This window comes from Diadema setosum, chromosome 2 (assembly GCF_964275005.1).
Source record: "Diadema setosum chromosome 2, eeDiaSeto1, whole genome shotgun sequence".
Taxonomy (NCBI): Eukaryota; Metazoa; Echinodermata; class Echinoidea; order Diadematoida; family Diadematidae; genus Diadema; species Diadema setosum.
In genome coordinates, this window is record NC_092686.1 from 28871111 (window position 1) to 28893617 (window position 22507).

The 22507-nt window shown below is 39.1% G+C and overlaps 1 protein-coding gene across 1 annotated transcript in view; it reads right to left on the reverse strand.

Moving 5' to 3' along the window:
- Positions 1–7565: 7565 nt before the first annotated feature.
- LOC140241530 (adhesion G-protein coupled receptor G6-like) overlaps positions 7566–22507 on the reverse strand; it is a 29114-nt gene continuing 14172 nt past the window's right edge. Inside the window, exons 5-12 of the mRNA XM_072321268.1 lie at positions 21467–21613; positions 20783–21173; positions 19235–19425; positions 18191–18355; positions 17723–17832; positions 16827–17089; positions 14835–14904; positions 7566–8207 (exon numbers count right to left, since the gene is read on the reverse strand). Coding sequence (XP_072177369.1) covers positions 7643–8207; positions 14835–14904; positions 16827–17089; positions 17723–17832; positions 18191–18355; positions 19235–19425; positions 20783–21173; positions 21467–21613 — 1902 coding nt within the window. The 3' untranslated portion in view covers positions 7566–7642. The remainder of the gene's footprint in view (positions 8208–14834; positions 14905–16826; positions 17090–17722; positions 17833–18190; positions 18356–19234; positions 19426–20782; positions 21174–21466; positions 21614–22507) is intronic.

A 22507-nucleotide genomic window follows, 5' to 3' on the forward strand; every position in this document is an offset into this window, starting at 1 on the left:
AATGTTTGGTGAACAAAAAGGTTTATTCTGTGTTTTAAAGAAATATATTCTGCATGTTTATGCAAAATTCTCATTTATCATTAAAACAGGGAGTAGAAAGAACGACATTGGTTCATTTATTATTATCATTAGTAGTAGTAGTAGTAGTAGTAGTAGTAGTATGTATGTATGTATGTATCGTAGTCTCGTAACGATAAAATCACAACTGAGATGCGTATTCATCATCTCTAGCATTAATGTAAGTCTTTATTTTGGTGACTTACCTTGTGCAGCACTGGGGGATACCGAGAGAGCGAGGACACCCATCAGAATGACCAAGACAAGACCCATCCTGCTTGATTCTACGAATTTCGCTGCTAAAGAGCTCCACATATTTGATTTTTTTTTTCCTATCCGTGAAGAACAACCTCTTAGTGCTCCAAGTCTTAGGAGAAGGTGAGATTTAAAGAATTAAAAGTGATCATTGCGGTTTGTTCGATGTCAGTGACTTTAGTCATGCAGCTCCAGTGTCTGTTCCTCCTCTACGGATTGGCAACGAATGAGCATTATTCTGGGTGTGGAAACATATAGACTTGTATTTCTGTTATGGTTGAACTTGGCACTCATTCAAAACAGCGGGAAGTATCAAAGTCCACACCTTGACAAAGCCACAAGGCAAAAAAAAAAAAAAAAATGCAGGAAAGATGAATGATAGTTTAAGCATTTTCTTCTATACCGTATGTCCTCCCAAAATTACAACAGGAACCTTTGCTATGATAACTTAAAAAAAATTGAATCAATCCAAATACAATTTCAGGGTATTAAACTATAACTTTTTACCCACATCGTACAGAACGCCCCGTCCGATTTGCTTCAGTGATCAAAGAGAAAGAATTTTGTAGCATGTCAGGAATCCATTCCCCCCAAGTACTGTCCATTGTGTTCACACGTTATATATGCAGTTCCAAGAGTATCCAAGTGCTCCACTTGGAAGAATCAGACCTATGACATGCTTTACAACAAGCATAATTTCTCTGTAAGCACTTAACCAAACTGAAGGGGATTTTCTGAAAAATATAGTTAAAATGTTATATTTTAAGACCCTGAAGTAGCATTTAGACAGTTGAATCATATTGATGGTTATCATTGCGAAATCCGATTGTAACTTTTTGGTGGGACATGCTGTACAACAGAAGTTGATTTCCTTTTCAGTGGGTACATTATTCATTGATTGACACATCAGACAGCGAACTGAGTAGAGCGTAGGATTCTTGGTCTGAAATTATGTAGTTGAGGCGGCGATGAAACAGGCTGTCGCAACAATGTCGGATTATCTTCTTGATGTTGTGTATAGTAGGCATGGAGGTAACAAACATTATGATGACAACAATTCTCCACCATGAAACCCATATGAATCCTAGGATACCAGGCCCAACACTACGTCGTAAATGTCCAAATTGTTTGTTGTTGTTGTTGTTGCTGTTGCTGTTGTTGCTATTAATGCATCTTGTTTAAATATTAAAACATGTATTTCTAACGGCAGTGATCCACAATAAGCAGGCAATGTTGTCTGTTCACATAGACACTAGTAACTATTGGACAAGTATTGCGAGAAAACGACGATCACATAATTGACGATGACAAAGCCCCCAAAGACGAAACGATTAGAAATTAGCCTTTGACTGAGGTGTGGCCAGTGTCACAAACCGTAATTGTTAGGCATAATTTACATGCAGCACGCTGTTTAAGCAAACATTAGATTTTGTATTTCCATGCATTTACCTCAGCATGATCTCCAGGAAGCAACTAGTTAAAATGATTATGCGTGATATCATGACGATATCAGCGAGCGAAAGTGTCATTCCTTTTGTTTCAGAAATGTAAACGAAGTAAAACATCGCTGTTACTAAACAATTAAAGCTTTTACATGTACTTTAATCAAAGTGTCACAGGGATTGATACCCTTTTGATGACCATTGCTATAAAGTCACGTACAAATGAGTCACAAAAGAGAGGCATCATTCGCTCGTTTCTCGCCATATTCCTGTGTGTGTGTGTGGGGGGGGGGGAGGGGAGGCGGGGATGTGTGAAGAAATCAACTATGTTTCACACATTGAACCCCTGATTTACAACCTAATCAAATGAGTCAATAGTGGTGATAATGATTATGCCTATAGCTTTAGATAAACATCCTTACAATCAGAGTTAAATTAACAGTTGTCTCTGCCCACATCACTCTGTGCTTTGATTGAATGTTAATTCTCATTGTCTCATTATTTAGATATCTATGTTATCTCTGTTTGTGATAATTTTTGTAATCTTCCTTCTATCAAACATATAATGATCAGACACGAAAATTCTTGGATTGGGCCTGCTGCAGTCACGCGAATCGAAACTCGATCTTCCCTGCACATCCCCAATATGCAAACGTGAAGAGATAGCATGTATTTGGCAAGCTGATGCAGGGGTACAACAGTGCTCACACGACTATACACCATCGCAACATTCCAGCATTGCTTATGATATGATAACCAACTGCTTATTGTCAATACCTCACCCACCCTGAACTCTTTCTCATTATGTACAGCATTAGAAAGATATGGCTGCAATATAATACAAGTGTACAATTACCTTTTGTACGCTCCTGCACTGATTTTATGAAATCCCCATGACACGCTCGGTTCATTGATCAGAAACCCTTCTGAAAACATGAACTAGACAATCAGCATGGCATTGATGAAAGAATCATCGAATAGGAATAATGACAGAATTCAAAATAATCATGGTAGCGTGTCCGGCGAGGACTCGCGCAAACAAACTTCCTCTTTTTACCGAGAGACCTGGTGCACCTTATTTAAGGAAACATGTTCAAATCATGGCAACATACAGATCAGATCTGTGGTATAGAGCATGGCGTATTTTTCCCCTAAAGTGGACTCAGCCTCTGATTTCCAATAATGAACAGCAAGAGTGTCATGGTGTGCGACTATAGCCAAAAATAATGAAGCATAACAGAACGATAAACATCAAAGGTGTGCTGTGGATTGGAGGAGGAGGAGAAGAAGAAGAATGGAACAAGTAAACATAATAAATCTCTTCAGTAAAACTCTCTAACTCACTCGTGATATCGATATCTCTTATTCTCATTCTATAAGTAATCTCCACCTCTTTCTGTTTCTTAGTCAAATCCCATTTTGCTAATCCCTCTCATGACATTACACCAGTGTAGGCCTCTCCTTCACCCTTGTCTCAAATAATGGTCTCGCATCACCTGGAGAGAGCAAACTGAACGGTAACCATAGTGCGTCTTTGGGAACAGATGAAACAATAATAATTGTACGATGATAAGTATGAAAATCAAATCAATTTTTATGGGATATGAAATAACTTGAACGTTTAAACGTAATCTCATAATTTGTCCAATCTAAATAGCTTAAGCTGATAAGATATAATTACCATGACTTTCGCTACAATAATGTGTATTACCAGTTCAGCTTTGTCAAAGGGAAAATAATTTCAGATCACTTAGAGAAGATGAAGATTTCACAAAGCATTCTAGCGACGCTTTTAATTCACTCATTCATCGTTTCTCAGCGGTCATCGCGATTGATATTCATATCGGTAATGCCATTTTGGCGGTTCGATGAGTTTTCAAATTTCAGTTTGTTTTCTCCTGCTCCTATCTATTTCTATCGATCTTTCAGAAATTAATTCTGCACAAATTAGTAAGCGAGGCAGTGACGTGAATTGCTGGATAACATACAGCAAGGACATGAAGGAGAACAGGAATGTTTATATCACAGCCTATAACCCGAAACCCTTCTGTGTAGTAAACATAAAAAAAAAAATGATCTCCCATATGCTTTGTGTTTTATGAAAATTACGCCCATACGCCGTCAAGTCGGTTGACGCTTAAAAATCTCCAAGTCATAGTAAGTCTGGTTTAGTGGTTGACGCTTAAAAATTTCCAAGTCATAATAAGTCTGGTTTAGAAAGTTCGAAATCAACAGTATGTGTACATCTGTGAAATTTTGGAAATTTTCAATCAAAAGGCGAAAATGATATATATTCAGTGTAAGTGAGAATAGATAAAACTTGTTATTTTGCACCTCTTTTTCCTTGTACGAGGATATTTTATTGCGAAGCTCATTTAGGTGGCGCAGAGTACGACTATGTCTCTGGCCACTTTTATTCACGATAATGGTGAATGACTTCACAAAAATGTTACTACTACAGAAGTAAAATGATGATCATGTATACGCAGTATGTTAATGAAATTGAAGCAGCATTGAATGATGATTAGAAGCATATACACTACTGGATGAGAAGTAATGTTTTGAGTTAAATCCCACCAAGATTTTCTGACGTTTGTATTGCTTATAAGTTATGATATTTAACGGACATGTCTTTTTTTTTTTTAAGAGTTGACGAAGATTATTTTATCCAGTCAGTGAAGACAACCGTAACTAGTATCTGGGCACACATCTTGATCCTATGTTTAATTGGAAAGAGCATCTACACTACATTGGTGGTGAAATATCACAGAGACTTGATCCGGCTGAAAGAATTCCTCCTGCTACACAATAGCAAGCTTCTTGCAAATACCTTAGTGTTGTCTGTCTCTATAGTGACCTGGTCATGTTGTAACAAGACAGACATGCAGAGAAACTGTGCAAAAGAATAGCTAGGACTGTGTTGGGAGTAGATTCCCGTGCCTTCCCATGCGAAGTATTAGCACAGTTGAATTGGATTACATTTTGTACTGTTGAGGACAGATGGAAATTACTCCGATGTTTGTTTGTTTGTTTGTTTGTTTGTTTGTACATTTCAATCTGTGAATTAAGCTGGTCTTCCATTGGGTACAGCTGGATGTGAATAATTCTATAAAGGTCTAAATGATCAGGCTCCATAATGCATCGTGATACAGAGCAGATTTTTTTTTTCTCTTGTCAAACCTAGCCCATTCTTACAGAACCCGGTCCCCAAAAACAAATAGTTATAAAATTCCTAAATATAGATCGAACACGGAGAAAAGTGTTATTTATGTTTCATATGCATGTTATTGTCATATAGTACCTATACAATGCAAACTTTGCTTTTTAGGTCACCCACAATTCATGTTTGGAAAATCGTCTTTACTTGTCTTCTCTTGTAATTACGACGTACGTTATGTCTAGTGTAATGTACTGTCGATTGTATTGTGGTATTTGTGCTTGAGATGTGGAACAACCAAATCAAATCAACTAAAATCAAATCGAATAGTCATATTTGTGACACTGAAGAAGTTATCCTGTCTAAATAACAAAAATAAATAAGTAGATAAATACTGACTGTTTCTTCAATTTTGTTATCTATCGTTCATTACGCTGTTTTTGTTTCGTTTTGTGCTTGTTTTGGTTGTTTTGAATTTGATGATGTTGTTTTTGTTTTGTTTCACTGGATAAAACCTCTTGTATGAAATACGAATTTTTTTTATAGATTTTATTCGTATATTTGTTGTAGATTCATTTATGGATTAGGTATGTCGATGAGAAAACTGAATTACTAGTCACACACTCAATATTAAATTAGTACGAAAACAGAACAGGGAAATGCAAAATTTCAAAGGCAACTTTAATTTTGAATCAATTATTTCAAGTGCTTTTCAAGTGCATTGGAAGAACGGACCTGCTCTACAATCTTTCGCAAAAATTTCAAGAAATGTATAGGCAATCTTAACTACGAGTTACCATGCAGAAACAAATTCAACCTCTCGGAAACTTGGAAAAGTATCATCAACAATCGATTAATATTCCCGGAGTATATTCATGATTAAAGTACACGTTGCAAGTCGTGAAACTTATGCAATTAAGTGCATAATGTAAGAAGAGGTAGGTACTATCGATTGTACAGTAGAACTTATTCTTATAAATGATTCCGTTGAAGTATCAAAAAGCCATTATACTTATGTAAATAATTTCCTAAATACATGTAGGCCTACTTACATACGCCGTCACAATTGTTTCAATGACTAATATATACAAATTACAATGAATTTCAGAACAGAAAAAGATTCGTTTCTACTTAACCCACGAAAATGAAAAGAACTTTGGCGAAATTAATGGCAAAGCATACCGAACTGCCCTCAGCCATTCTGTTTCTTGTACGAATTTACTCACAAACACACACACACGCACACACACACACCCACACACACACACACACACACACACACACACACAATTTAAGTCATATGAGAATGTATTTCGAAACGATTGTAATTCACAAAATGAGACAAAAGGTTTGCTGTTACTTCTGCGTACTCGGGAGGACTTTTAAATCTCCTTCACTCACTCCCACTCTACCTCCCCCCCCCCCTCTCTCTCTATTCTTTTGCTCGACGACTCTCTGTAGCGGTGTCGTTATTCACATCGAATGATCCGAATAATCATCATCATATTCGAACTCATATTATTCACTTCAACCTGACGAATAGAAATGCTAGCGCATCAGACTTTACTTACTTTAGGTTTGCAGCTTGACCAACGGGTGACTGTGGATAATAGTAATAATACAACGCTTTTCATTCAGCGCAAGTCACAACAAGGATTATATTATTGATGTCTCTATGCTCATTTAAGGAGGGAAATAACGATATAAAGGAAAAAAAGATTTAAGAGGTAGAAAACGACATGGACTGAAAAGTGTTACAATGACACAGTGTACACTTTTATCCATCAACAAAAATTGAGAGAAGAGCAATACTTTTTCAAAAAGGCTTTTGAAATCATTTACTCTATCAGCCTGTTTCATATTATGCTACTGTAAGCTTGGTAAATAACTTTCGTATAGCTCTGCTGTCTCCAGCTGGAAAGATATTGAAGCGTAGACATTTGTTGATATTTTTTGGGTGGCTAAAAGAAATTTTGACTGGGCCCTAGTGCTTGATGCACATGAACACCGCTGTTGAAATCTTGAAACGCAAAGACTAAACGAAACCGGACCCCCCCCCCCAAAAAAAAAAAAAAAAAAAAAAAAAAGATCCTTGCTGGACCGCAAATGAGGATCTTCTAACATCCAGGGGCGTCCATCCGTTTGTCCGTTTGTATATGGGCTGCCCGACTCAAGGATCGACGCCCCTGCTATCATCTAACTTGCAATTACAATGTATCAGTTATCACGAGACGTGTCATTCTCAAAAGAAGATTGAAAACGGGGACATGTTGATGTGCTTTCTGCGATACAGGGCAGGGCTCGACATAAGCGGTGGACCACTGGCCCGCTGTCCCGGGGACCCTAAACAATTATGTCGGGCTACCAAATTTAAAAAAGCCTAATTTTCGTGGCTCGATGTGGCACGTCTTATTCAAAATGGACTGTTTTATTTTTATTTATTTCGGGCCAGATATTTCTTTTCCGGCCACCAATATTTCATTTAAATTTTACAATTTCAGTAACCCGAACGGGCCATCAGGGAAAAAAAGATTGTGTCATGCCCTGTATTTAGATTCAATTAAATCTGCTGAGAGCATCGCTCGACAAAAACATTAGACGAGTAACTTTCTGTCGTATGTGATCTTCTGAATGTCTAACTACGATGTGTCGCACCATTAAAAACATCTCGCTATGGCCACTTGAGGTTAACACGCGCTCGCATCCCCTGAGACAACACAGAAGAGAGCGATCACGCATTGACACTCGGGGCGTTGGTACTGAGGGTCCCGCCACTCGTCAGCTGGATACTCTCGGGATCCAAAGAACTCCCGTTGGTTGACTTCTCTGACGTCACACGCGAGCCGGAAGCTGTACCGGATCCCGTTCCCGATCCCGGTGTCGGCTTGGCCTTGACTTTCTCTCCACGGAATTGTCCTGGCCTCTCCTCTCCGAACTGGCAGTGGAGCCAGCGCCGCCACTGGTCGCGGATCTCCTGCTGCCGAAGGCAGAACATGACGAAAACGAAGCAGCCCTGTAGCGAGTTAAAGATGAGGAAGAGAATGTTGAAGACGATTCGAGCGCCCCCTATAGCCAGGAAGCCGAAGATCCAGGTCAAACCAAGCAGCACCGATATGGCCACGGCGTTTTGAACTCGTCGCCATGTCTCTCCTTGGTCGGCCTTGTGTGCTGCAACGGTCTTGCGACAAGTCAACCGCTGTAACACCAACGCGAAGATAACGAAATTAACGAGGAGCAGTACGGCCACTAAGAGAAGGACGCCGTAATACAGACCCGGGCCAGGACTGACGAAGCAACTGGAAAGAAATTAAAACAGCGTATGAAGATAATGCATGGACCCCGTGATTAATTACGCTGTACAAACACAGAAAACAAAAACAAAAATATATCAATGCATATGTTATTGTTGTTTGAAAAGAAGAAAGAGAAAGAGGGAAAATTGGGGCCCTATACATCAAATTATTTGCCCCATAATCATAATAATGCATATTAGGAGCACAATAATTGGACTATCATAAAAAAATATTGCTACACGAATGTTAACTTTTAGTCTTTCATGATATCATAAAGGTACTCGATCACAAATGACTATCTTTGTTGCATGACAGCGACTTTGCATACTTTGATAATTTTGTTTCGTACATAAAATGAAACTACGGCTTTCACGTTATCTCAACTGCTAATACAGCTACGTGTATTTCTCTATCAGCTTTGATAGTTAGCAAAGAATAATATTATTCATGGCGAGATGTAGATCCTACTTAGGCATTCTAAATGAAAAAATATATATATTCTCATTCGATATATTCCTCCGTATGCATGCAAGAATCACTGAATTTTTGTTTGCACCTCCTGCATTCCAAACGGATAAAGTTTATCAAACCCTTATGACAAGAGATGAAAGACGGTTGTTTATGGCAAAATAATATGATACTGCAAAGAAATTACCGTATACGATGACAGCAGGGAGGTGTTACAGAGATGGAGTGGCAACTCTTCGCAATTCATGCGAACACATGCTTGGGTTCAATGCGTTACAATGGGATGTTTAGTATTCCACTACGCTTTTAAGTCATGCGCGGCACCCCTCTAGTTGCAAGACGAAGTTCGGAGACGAAGAACGCAATTCACCTTTCGTTGAATTACAAGCTTTATTTCACCGTAAAATTTTAAATGAAATACTCGAATTGATTTAGAATAGTTTAGGAAAGAATTCAATATCATAAACAGGTATTTCTAGTTTCTTCGTAATGCGCAAATCGAAATTAAATGAAAATTAGCCCCTCTTTAAAAAAAAAAAAAAAAAAAAAAAAAAAAAAAAAAAAAAAAAAAACTAGTATTTTTCTGTAATGCGCACATTTCCGCATGTTAGTTTTTTTTTTTTATCTTTCAATCTGGGATATTTTGATCTTTCAAATAAAGTACTCCGCCAAAGGATGTTCCATCGTGTTTTTAAACTATTGCGGTTAAAACTGTCAGTTTTACACTGCATTTTGATTCGCTGCTCCAATTCAAGTTACAAAAATTCGTTGTTGCCATCACATTGAAAGAGAGAGCGAATTGCAGTAGGGGCAAGTATTCTAGATGCGAGAGCGCTAGTTCCGATTATTGATGCTCTCTTTTGTCAAAGCACATGGGTAACACCTGGGGCCTGTTGCATAAAACTCCAACCGGATTTTTTTTCCGGTTGAAATCACAAAATTCCGGTTGGAAGCTCCCAACCAGAGTTTTTATGCAACGGATTTTACATTCTTAGATTAGCAACCTTAAAAAATTCAGGTTGGGCAAATCCCAACCAGAATTTTCTAAGGTTGCTAAAAAAGTTTATTGAGGGCGCTGTCGTTCAACACTGACGCCGATTTCAAACCTTCTCATACTTTCTCTGAATTTTGCTGGATTTGTCCTATATTTTGCCTGTTGCACTCATAATGTCCTGATTAGTTTGTCATTGTAGCCCAGTGGAATCACCTGGCAATGTTTGGTTGAAACTTGAACCTCAGTTTTGGGAAGATTTTGGAAAACCTTTGCTGTGACGATGACAGTCTACTACTGGTTTCTTGCGGTACTTGCACTGTACGGACCACTGTCCCTCCTGCAAGCCAACGGATTGCCGCCATCCACCTCTACCAAAGCCATGGCCTTCCAGCCGCAGAAATCTGAAGGGTCAAGTACAAACCGAGATTGCAAACGTTTCTTCTATTCTCCATCGGAACTCACGTCATTACGTAATATAGCCACCCGTTCTCGACTGCCCACTGAAGTATTCAACCGGACAAAGGAACTCGGCATCTATAGGCGACGCGGATGCCGAGCTGGTTCTCACAAAAGGAGAGCTATTAAGGTCATTACTGGCAACAGAAGTAAAAGAACAAAAACCAGGCCCCGCACCCCCCAGTTACAGAGAATTGAATGCGTAAGTTCCTCCAACTCGCATTATTTTACATTCCCGACTGTTTACCTCTGCAACCCTCGCTCTCTGAATAACAAACTGGATGAATTTGCTATCATCGTCAAACAACTGGGGTGTGACCTATGTGTAGTAAGTGAAACTTGGTTTCGAGCTGACCAGCCCGAGAGTGACTATGCAGTGAACAATTTCTTGTCCTACGCAAAATCGAGGACTTTTCGGCGTGGTGGTGGAGTGGTGATTTACGCTAGACCTGATTTATCACCTAAAACTGTCAGTTTTCTCCCACCACATCCTGATCATGAGATTCTTTGGATCCAAATCAGGCCTAAGAGACTACCCCGTGACGTTTCGTGCATTTACGTAGCGGCTGTGTATTCCCCTCCCGCGTACGATGGCGCCGACGATCTCATCCAGTACCTCATGAACTGTGTCGACGATATAAACACTAGGCACACGAACGCTGGTATCATGATTCTTGGTGACTTTAACCGAGCCGACATCTCTCAGCTTACATGTACGGGTGGTCTTGTTCAAGTTGTGAGGAGTCCCACACGTGGATCTGCCATATTGGACCTCATAATCACAAATATGCAAAGAGAGTACTCCGCACCAGACATCCTCTCACCCCTAGGCACTGGTGGCGATCACAATGCTGTGCTTTGGAAACCATCCTATAGTAGAGGTGAGAAACCAAACAAATTGTTCAGTAAAATCACTCGTCCCATGAAAGACTCTGCGATTCGTGAGTTTGGTAACTGGTGTTCACAGCACAACTGGGCTGAAGTCACATCCCCTCAGCTTTCTGTCCAAGAAAAATGTGACAATTTCTATGAAACCCTGCGAGAGAAAATTGATGTGTTTCTTCCGCTGAAATCAACCAAAATGCACTCAAACGATCAACCATGGGTAACGCCTTTCCTCAAAGCGTTGATCTGTCAGAGACAACGAGCATTTCAAACAGATGAGAGGGAGTGGAAACGATTGCGTAACAAAGTTCAAAGGGTGAAAGCGGAACTGAAACGCAACTTCTACAAAGAGCGTGTTCTCAAATTGAAGCAAGAGAACCCATCAAGCTGGTATAGACATATCAAACTCTTGTCATCTGCAGCGAAACCCGCAAGTACCATCACCATACCGGAAATTCCTGATTTGGACGATTATGCTGTCGCTGAAGCGGCCAATAACCACTTCGCAAGCATCAATCTCGACATACCTGTACTTGATCGTGAGAGCTTACCAGCATTCTTGCCCGCCCAACCTCCAACATCACTTCAACCGTATGAGGTCTTCAAGGAGCTGAACGAATCAAACCAGGGAAATCAAGTGGTCCTGATGGAATACCTGCACGTCTTGTCAAGGAATTTGCTATTGAGTTGGCAACATCCCTCTGTGAGGTGCTGAACTCTTCCTACCAGTCAGGTCTTGTCCCAAAGCAGTGGAAAAAGGCAATCATCGTTCCCGTGCCTAAAGAGAAATCTTCCTCCTCGATTGAGAGACATAGGCCGATCTCCCTGACTGATCACTTTGCGAAGATAGCTGAGATTTTTGTTTATCGCCATCTGTTGCTCCACAGCGCAATGTCTTGTTAACATCTACAACTTCCTGTGTGAAAACGCTGATCGCCCTAAATCCATCACTTCCATCGTCTCTACTGACTTCACTCGCGCTTTCGACCGAGTAGACCACTCAGTCGTGATGCAGAAACTGTTCGCTTCCGGCGTGGCTCCATGGTTGATTGAATGGACGGGCAGTTTCCTGACGGACAGACAAAATCAAGTTCGTTACCGAGGCGTCCTCTCACCTCCAAGAGCGATGTCGGCTGGTGTCCCTCAAGGCACCCGTCTTGGTCCCCTCCTGTTTCTAGTTATCATTGATGATGCACTGCGTGATTCCTCAATTCGTCGGTGGAAATATGTAGACGATATGTCCCTTGGCGCTGTTGAAATCAGTGGTGCTACGCCCAGTGTGTCCCTGCAACCTGTTTTGTGTGACCTGGAAGTTTGGTGTGGTCACAATAATGTCATGCTAAATCCACACAAGTGCCACATTATGCGTGTCAGTTTCCGCAAAACGCCACCACCTGATCTTGATCTCATTCTGTGCAACGATGTTCTGAAGGAAGTGTCAGTCATGAAATTGCTCGGTGTGGCTATCCAAAGCGACCTTAAATGGAATCACCATGTGTCCTCCATTACGTCACGCGCAGCCTCTCGCCTGTACATGCTCCGCAGACTGAAACAATTCCGACTTCCTCCTGCTGACCTTGTGACAGTATACACTGGATACATCAGACCCCTCCTGGAATATGCCTCCCCTGTCTGGCACTCCGGGCTTACTGTCGCTCAGTCATCCGCCATCGAACGTATCCAGAAACGAGCACTGAGAATTATCTTCCCTGGAAATTCCTATTGCACTTCACTCGAGCTAGCGGGGATTCAGGACTTGGCCTCAAGGCGTGTCAAACTCTGCCTCTCCTTTGCCAAGTCTTCCACTAAACTAGAGATTGGAAAAAAACTGGTTCATGCTTAACGATTGCGCAAGATCTTCAAGACATACAAAGTTGTACAAAGAACCTAGGTGCCGCACCAACCGTTACAAAAATAGCCCGGTACCATTCATGACTAAACTACTGAATTCCAAATGATGTTATACAGGTCTTACGTTTGTTTTGCATCATGTTCATCGGCAAATATTACTTCCTTGTAATGTTTCCTTGTTGTGAGCAAAAGTCGTCTCTTAGGCTCGGAAATTGTTATCATAATTGTACCTTTACTCATGATGGTATTTTATGCAGCCCCTTGTGCTTTACCGTATCATTGCTTTCTTTGTACGATACTATATACACCATTTTCATGTCACGAGAAGTATAATAATCTCAGGCAAAACAATCTTTGGTGCACGTGTATTTTGATGACGAACCAACGATATTTTGATCAAGTTTTATGACCATTGACTGGTTGTCCCCCTTTTATCTACACGTCTATACTGCATCGATGATTTGTTTATACAATGATGGGGGGTTTATATGACATTTCATTTTGTAGCTTTTGATTTGCAATGGGTAGGTTTTTATTTCCCGTTGTGTGTATGTTACGATGTATATTCCTATTTCCCGTTTTCTCTTGGCCTTTCCGGCTTCTCTCATATTCGGCTTTAAGCAATGCTTTTTGTACTGTATGATTGTAATATGTTTTTTTTTTTTTAATGCAATGATAATCACATTTAACTGTATACACTTATTTTACGAGAAGAAGAACTAGTTTACCCAACATTATGTCGCATGTCGTATTCGGATAATGAGTTTCGTGTCACTTTGATCAATTTTATGCTCATTGATGTGATCCCTCTTATTTCTTCCTATTTACACCACAAAGATGATATCTTTTGTGTAAAGAGGTATAATGTACGTGTGTAGAGTCTGTGGCTTACACTTATGAAAGCCTTAATTTTGCCTGTTATTTCAATTATTGGATAATCTGTTTGTCATGATACACAATGTACAGGTGTCACGTGCCTCGCAGAACTGTGTAATACTTGCTGCAGCCGACACTCAGATTCCTATTTCTCTCTTAACCTCCCTTGGTTCTCGCAGGCATGTATATCCCACCCAATATTGTATAGGCGCTCTGTTGGCGTACACCTTCTTATTTCCTTCTTTTTTATCCTCGCTGTTTCTTCCGCCCTATCTCTCCTTCCCATCCATGCCCCTCTTTCCTCATTCTTCTATTTATCTCTGCTCAACTACACCAATTCATTGTCTGGAACATGTTTTGCTGTTTTTCACCCTATTTGTTTGGGAGTGGAATTATATATACTTTGCACATTTTAGAATCCCCCGTAATTAATTCAGTGCAACATATTTCAATAGGCATTCATTGTGCATATCTCCCGAGAAGAATCTCATTGATGATCAGGTGCACGAGAGTGATCACTGGGGTGTAACGAGAATAGGAAATCAGCGGGTCTGATAATGTAAGTGTACTAATTCATCGTGTGAGCGTAGTGGTGCGTATGCAAAACATGAGAGAAAGAGCCAGTGAGAGTGACAAAGAGCGAAAGGGCGTGCGATAGTGTGTGAGGCAGGTGTCGAAAGAGAGTGTGTAAATACCGAACCCTGATTATCTGTGTTCTGTTGTGAGGTTATGTTTACGGCTTGCCCAGTCTGTAGGTTTACATGTCCTGTCGTATGACCTCGTTTCTTGATGTCAGTATTTTACGTGTTTCATTTGTATGAATACCTTTTTTGTAATATCTATTGTCTCTTTTACGATGTAATTCTATGTGCAATTCAGTCGTATGACTGCGAGACATGAATACTTCAATAAAATACCATTTATCTTTATGCAACGGGACCCTGTAGTTGAACGCATAACTTCTCGGCGGTGCCGCGCATGACTTCAAAGGAGAGCGGGAGTTGTCTCTCCTTCTCTAGCACCTCCCGGATGACACTGATTGATCACGCAATACATATCGCTTTGAAAGACTTGAGTTTTGAAAGGGATTACAAACTTACTAAGTGTTGTCACCCAAGTACATGGAATGGTCCGAAGCTACAATTATGATGCACACGACAAGGGGCAAACCTATGTGGAATCAAGAACGTATGATACAGTTGATGATAAGGCGTTAGAAACTGACACGGCGAACATGCGTTTAAAACTCAACAGGTTCGTGCGAGCTTTCTTCAATGACACTGCATCTACTACCTCAACCACAACCACTACTACTACTACTGCTTCTACTAGTAATACTGCTAATACTGCTACTACTACTACTACTTCTGATAATGATAATGATAAGGATACTAATGACAGCAACAAATAAAGATATCGGTAAAGATGGTATCAGTAATAGTAATAGTTATGGTGTTCATAACAATGATAATAACAATAATAACGACAAAAGCAGCAACTACAGCAAAAATAATAACAATCATTTAACATGCAATTATTATCTCCCATTATGATTACAATTGTAATCAATAAAAATATCATACATGCTATCGTTACGAGAGTATTATACGATCTATTTTTATCAGTTATACCATTATCATGCTGATCAGAAATATTTTGCCATTATCTCTATCATTATTACTATTACTTCTACTACTAGTGGTAGTACTACTACTTTTACTGCAAGTAGGGCCCCTAGTAGTAGTAATATTGGTAGTAGTAGTTTCGAAAGTAGTAGTAGAAGCAGTAGCAGCAGTAGTAGTAGTATGTGACGTCATTCACTTATTTTTCATTACGTGGTCCTCTCACAAGGTCAATCATAACTGTATCATTGTTGATATCTTTATATCAATTATAATCTATAATTGTATGACGGCTTACAGAGGAATATCCATGTTAATGATTATGGACGCTCAGTAAGGAATTTTTGTACAAAAACATATGCATTATCTAATAATCTTATTCATAAAATCAATCATCTGCAAGCCCTCATCAAGGGGATTATCCGATTAATTAAAAAAGCGTTGTGCCATAAGTTCTCAGTTATTCCAAACTGCGAGCAGATCTCCTTCGAATATCAGTTTTTGAAGAGTTTATTGTAATTATTTTTTTTCCTGGAAAATATAATCCCAGAAAAGATGCTTTTAAGAGAGGCATATGTATTGCACTATGCGTAATACTGGTTCACGACTATTCTCGAACTATCGCATGCAATCGGGAGAGGAGTCTCGACTATTGAAATAGTTAATATCACTCGATGAGTCAAACGTATCGTTTCGTATTTTAACACCAGACAAGTGCAGTAGGGCCAACAGTTATGTTCTGCAAGAATTGCCAGCAACTAGAGTATTGAGTGCGACATGATACTGAACTCTCATCATTGGGAAAATAAACTTCACACACTCTTAAGATGCGACAATAATGAATCTCTCATCAGAGAAACGAGAAAAACATTCCAGAGGAAAGAAAGAAATATCTTTGCTATAATTTATGTTCAAGTTCAAGTTCAAGTTCAACTTTATTTTCATTTCCATTAAATAAACAGGAGAAATTATATTCCATGCATAAACAAATCAAATTTGTAGTAATTTCGATAAACGTACATCAACAAGATACATGTGATGATGAGTAACGACATACAATTGCATTTATAAGGTATATAAATATGCATATTACACGAATGGTAATGGAAATGGAGGGTCCCACTAAAAAGCCAAGCTTGTACGATATGGGACCCTCAGAAATACATAAAAAGCAAATAATGGCTTCATCGGAACTACAAACAAATATATGAAACAAAATCAAAGAAACCAATGTCAACTGACATGAAATGAAATAACAGGAAAGAACGAATAAAATAAGAGAAATGGGAAACAAAAGAAAAGAAAATGTTACAATCGCCCGCTTCTTAATACATAATGAGTTCTGACACCGCCCGCAGCATCACATAATTGTAAACCTTGACCGTTGATTTTTGCTAGTGTAAAATTAGCTTTATATAGATTGCAGGGATTATAATGGATACAGGTAAGGAGACGGACTGTGTAACTTACCCCACGCACAGAGACAGGCCTTCAGCATAAACTTCGACACGTGGGCGTTGAGAACCTTGACGAAGCGCAGATACATGTTGGCGGCCTCGACCGCCATCCAGCACATGGAAGCTAGGAGGAAGTAGTGAATGAGCAGGCCAACGATCACGCAACCCGCCGTAGGGTATCGTCGGTCGATTCCGATGACGAAGACGAAGTAGAGACCGAGTAGAGCGAGACAGAGGTTGAGTAAAATCTGTTGAGGCTGTTTGGTGCGGAGTTTCCTGGCAGGTAAGATATAAGAATAGAGTGCAAGATGGCATTGAGATTGAAATTGCAAATCTGAAAGTGGTACCCCCCCCAAAAAAAAAAAATAATAATAATACAAATATTGATAATAATAATGATAATAATGATAATAATGATAGTAATAATAACAATAATAATAATGATGATAATAATAATAATAATAATAATAATAATAATAATAATAATAATAAATGAATAACTTTAAAATGGTGAAAATAAAATCGTGAAAACTTCTTCAAGGATTGTTGTAGTATACGAAATCTGGGTAGATACTTTTACGTTGAAAACCAGACGAAACGTGCTTAATTCCCTTCACTTTTGCAATAAGATTCTGGTAAGGAACTGCAATCCAGCCAAAAATAACTAGCATCGTCATAACCTGTTACATTGTGTTCCTTCATAGCGCTCACATGGGGTAAAGGATATTGTTTTGCCAGTATATTTACCTTCACTTTTGCAATAGTATATAATCATTAATTCTCACATTCGTCTACCACAACGAACGATGGCAAAAAAAAAAAATAATAACAACGAGAAGAGAATAAAGATGTATTGTGTATCTAAGACCGAAAAGGTCGATCACCACACCGAGGTCGCCGAATACCTACTTCATGCCAAGATATGTGACGATTGTGATGACGAGACATATGATAGAGATAACGCAACCGATGATGCCGAGTACGTCGAGAACACGGTGTCCGATATCCCCAGAAATGTCCTATACGACAAAATAGATATATAGATAGATAGATATATAGATAGATAGATAGCTAGATAGATAGTTAAATAGATAGAAAGACATGTGCATAAATATCATTAAATCAAACGTGATCTCGTGCAGCAAAATAATACATTCAGCACTATTATCAGCACCAAACACAGTAATAACAGAAGTCACTGACTATCAAAATGTGTCAGTCATGCCCTACTTTGGGTTGATTTGAGTCATTTAAGTGGCATGTACTGACAAAACTCATCCTGATTGGAATTCAGATTCGTATCGATACATCGCCATATAATAACGGCGTAAGATGTCCCCCCCCAAAAAAAAAAAAAAAAAAAAAAATCGTTCTCACCAGAAGCACAGCGAAACTTGTGAGGTGATCACAGAGACAACGAATGCGGTCAACGTCGGGTAGATCCTCTCTTCGACACCCTTCGGATGACCATTGTCCTCCCAAAATCGTCTCCTCCCAAAACACACACGTCCGACCGTCCACCTGTTCGCCTTGCAATGTGGCCTGCGTTAAACCGTTATATGAACAGAGTAAAGAGATCTGGACCGGCAAGCCTTCTTCAGATTACTATTTTGATAACGTATCTGCCATCGCAATGCATCGCGCTTGACAGTGTAGTAGATCTATTTCTATTTCTTTCCTGACAATTTTTGCATATTCCATGCACCACAGCGCGGCATCCTTTCACCAGTGAGTATGATTGGTTGTTTCCGAGAAAAAGGGGCAAATAGTAAAAATGAAAAGATACATCACAACAGTAATATTCTACTTAGCGGAGCATCATGAGAAATACTTTGAATACAAAATAATGAATAAAGAACAATGGCTATGATAAATATACAATTATATAGTCATGCATGTTTAAAAGATTCAAGATTTGAGTTGCTGTGAAAGCAGAAAATGTCATTATGTGGCTATGTATTACACAATTTCTAAATCAAATCTATAGTAAACTGCTAGTACCTCGTTGTCCTCGACTGAGTGTTGTAATCATTACATGCAAAAGATGCTGTAGGAACAATGAGCAGTAAATAAGAACAGAGAAAATATATTTTTCGTCCTTGTATGTGAATTCTGACTGTCAGACGTGTAATGTTCCATTTAAAATTGTAACTGTACATTAAAAATTACCCCGAGGAAACAAATATCGGCTGGATGGGTAAATATGTCGGGATCTGTAACGAAGTTTGTTGTTTCTGTATCTGATTGCCATGACACAGGACTGTGTCATCATCCAACGTCATTTTATTACAATAGGTACAGCACCACCAGGCCACTTCTTCAACTTTATCTGAAGTACACCCTATATTACGCTCAAGCACCTTACTGAAAATATGTTTCAGTGAATGACTGTTAATGCCTTCCATGATTAATTTTACTCACATTTCGTTCCAAGAATACGGTTTCCACTTCTTGACCGGCTGGTAGTCCCTTGATTATGACACCCTCAACTGTAGCCGAAATGACACTCGTGCCAACAGCCAGGCGACGCCCTGGACCAATATTGTATGGTTGATCTTCGCTCTGGAACAACTTACTTTGCTTGAAAACGAAGAAACTAATGGGGATGTTGTCTTTGTCTAGCATTAGAAAGAGAAGATTTAGTTTGGTACATAGAATACCATTGTTACTCTGGAAATATCACTTCGTAAAGAAGGCCTGTTAATTTCTGGCATATAAGTCTATTCAATCTCGTTTTAATGTCTTATCATCGGGCATTCTTTTTTGTTTGTTTGTTTGTTTGTTTCGTTGGTTTATTTCTGCATTTTCTTTCTCCGAATACAATTGCAGAGGACAACAGAATGATACAGATAACATACAAATCAATACATATATATATATATATATATATATATATGTATATATATCTTTTGCGTAGTTTCATCAGTCTGAAGTGACATATGAATCAAAATAACATAATCTTAAGGCATACTGTATCTATTAACAAAGGAGAAATCAATACAGGGGACCGTCATCATAAGCAGAGCTTGACGTGGATGAGGCCCTATCTGAATATGTGATACCAATATAATACAACACCAATTATATATGTACTCATAAAACTCTTAATCTTAATACACGAAACAAATTTTGCTCGAGAAAAAAAAACAGAAAAATAGTGACTTGGCGCTTTAAAACAAGAAAAAAACAACAGCACGCAGCACCACTGACTACTGCATGGTATAATAGACAATAAAAGTGTAGGTGTGTGCGAGTCACAGTGCTTCGTGTGTGCAGGTGACAGTGCAAGAGAGAATAAAGGCTGTAGCATGCCTATTTTGGGGTAAGGTATGCGCTTTACTGAATGTATGCAATATCATTATCAAAGAAAGGAACGGGAGGGAATGGAAAAAAAAAAAACGAGAAAAAAAAAAACACTTTGCATTGATCAGGGCTGACTAAGGCTTAAGAATTTTTTTTTTTTTTTTTGACCTGAAGGGCTCAATATCATGCACCCGTTTCAGGAAAGTGTGTTAAAGAGACTAATGCATTTCGCAAAGAGTGAAGTGGGATCTATAACTCGTGGAAGCTGTTACTCGCTTATATTCTAGAAGTCTATTCCTGTTCCCATAAAGTAGACGGATGTACTTGATTTCCAACGGCTCAAAAGAAAGCAAACAATTCTCGTCTGACCACCTTTTCATACAGCAATCTTAAACACAAGAATACATCGCAAATGAATAAGACACAAATAAATCCTCCAAACAAAGGACCATAGCGATCGATGCATTTCTTCTGATACTGTTTCATATTCTATATAAAAAAAAGAGTTGTATTGCGTATCATCATCGATGCACAATCATCATTCCATAGCAACAACGGCAATAGATGAGTTTCTTCCGAAACTAACGATAACAATTAAGAAATGACGATAAAATCAATCGTAATTCCATATAGAAGATGACAAGACTGTATAAAGAGAAGATTTACCTTGCGGGAGGAAGTCCAATATGCCCTCTGGGAGGTAAATAGAGGCATCAATCTCAGGTCTCGGGATATCTTCCGTGTCGAAGTAAATCATGGTCCCGTTTTCTACCACTTTTTCGAAATACCGACTATCTCCTCTGAAACCATCAGCCGACAAAGCAGCAAACCCGAGACCCAGCACCAGCGACTCCTTGGGGAGTTGTAGCGCCACCACCGTCAAGTTCTCACCAATTACAGTGAGATTGTTGCCAGGCCCCTCTGTCTGAAAGAGGGTAACCTGGTCCTCCAATGCGTATAGGATCTGAGTTGGCGCTTCGAATTCAACCGAATCCACGAACTCAACGTTGTCGACAGTAAGCACATTGTCCACCACTCGTATTACGTTTGCGGTCACCTAAAATGTTGCCGGTGACGAGAGAAAAAGAAAAGAAAAGAAAAGAGTGTTGCATATGAGATCATGTCAATAGCCTTTCATAATTTTTCATAGTTGGGATACAACAAATGAAGGTTAATAAATTGCTATGAGAATACAATGATTAAATAATAAAGAGCTGTTTTATTCCGAAAATAAAGATATATAAAGGATGTAAACGTGTTCACAAAATGTAACCAAGAGATGGAAATAAAATTGACAAACTGTAGGCCTAGATAATATACAGGATGAATCGTGGGTAGGCTTTCACATACCTCTGAAGATGAGTTTCGAATGGCTACAATGTTGGAGAGAGCAGTTGCTATGGCAACAAGCCCATTGGCGTCTATCTCGTTGCCATCTTCAGTTGCTTCCGCTAAATCGTTGGAATACGCTGTCACGTTCTCCGGAGTAACAGGAGCCTGTGAGAGAAGACAGATATTAACTCCAGTCAATATTTGACATTACGTGATTCATGATACTTCTGGCACGCTACCTACTTTACACTACATGCTACACGCTTAACCCTCATTCTCGTATTACTACCAGTGATGTTCGTCATAGATAGGGGTGGAATACAGTATACCAAAAGACAGTAATCAAAAGACAAGAAATTCATCTACTGTCATTCATGTATAATATTATGACGACATGGCTTCCTATTATTCTGAAAGATATGTTCAAGTACAAGACATCACCCTACTCTCTCTGTAATCAAAACGATCTACAGCTACCACAGCCTAAAACAAATTATTGTACGAGATCATTGTCATATAGAACTGCAGTAGCTTATAATATACCTGATGATTTACTGTACGTCAACTTTCCTCTTTTCCCATTTTTCAACTCAATTTAAACTGAACCAAAGCCCCTTCCACCTGATTTTTATATGCTCCAGACCTACGAACAATAACGTGATATATGGCATATGCTATGTCATCACTATGTTGTAACGTATTTTACCGTTTTATGACGAATTGTGATATATTAATTAGTTGTATTCCAGTGTTAGCCCCAAATTGTGTGAAATTTTCGTAAACAGGGCCCCATTGGAAGACTAGAAATGACAATCATTGTCACAACTGAAAATGGGGTTCTCTCTGTATGTTTGTTTGATTGGTGTTGTTTTTTTTTTCATGACCTTTATGTAAAACACTTCTCTGGCTGTATGGAATTTGATGATTTTTATACGGCAAAACAAACAAACGCACGCTACTTGCTACACACTATGTATGTATATATGTATGTACGTTTTACCATGACATTTCCACAGTAATTCGACTCGCAAAATGAAGGATTACAGGTTTTGTCACAAA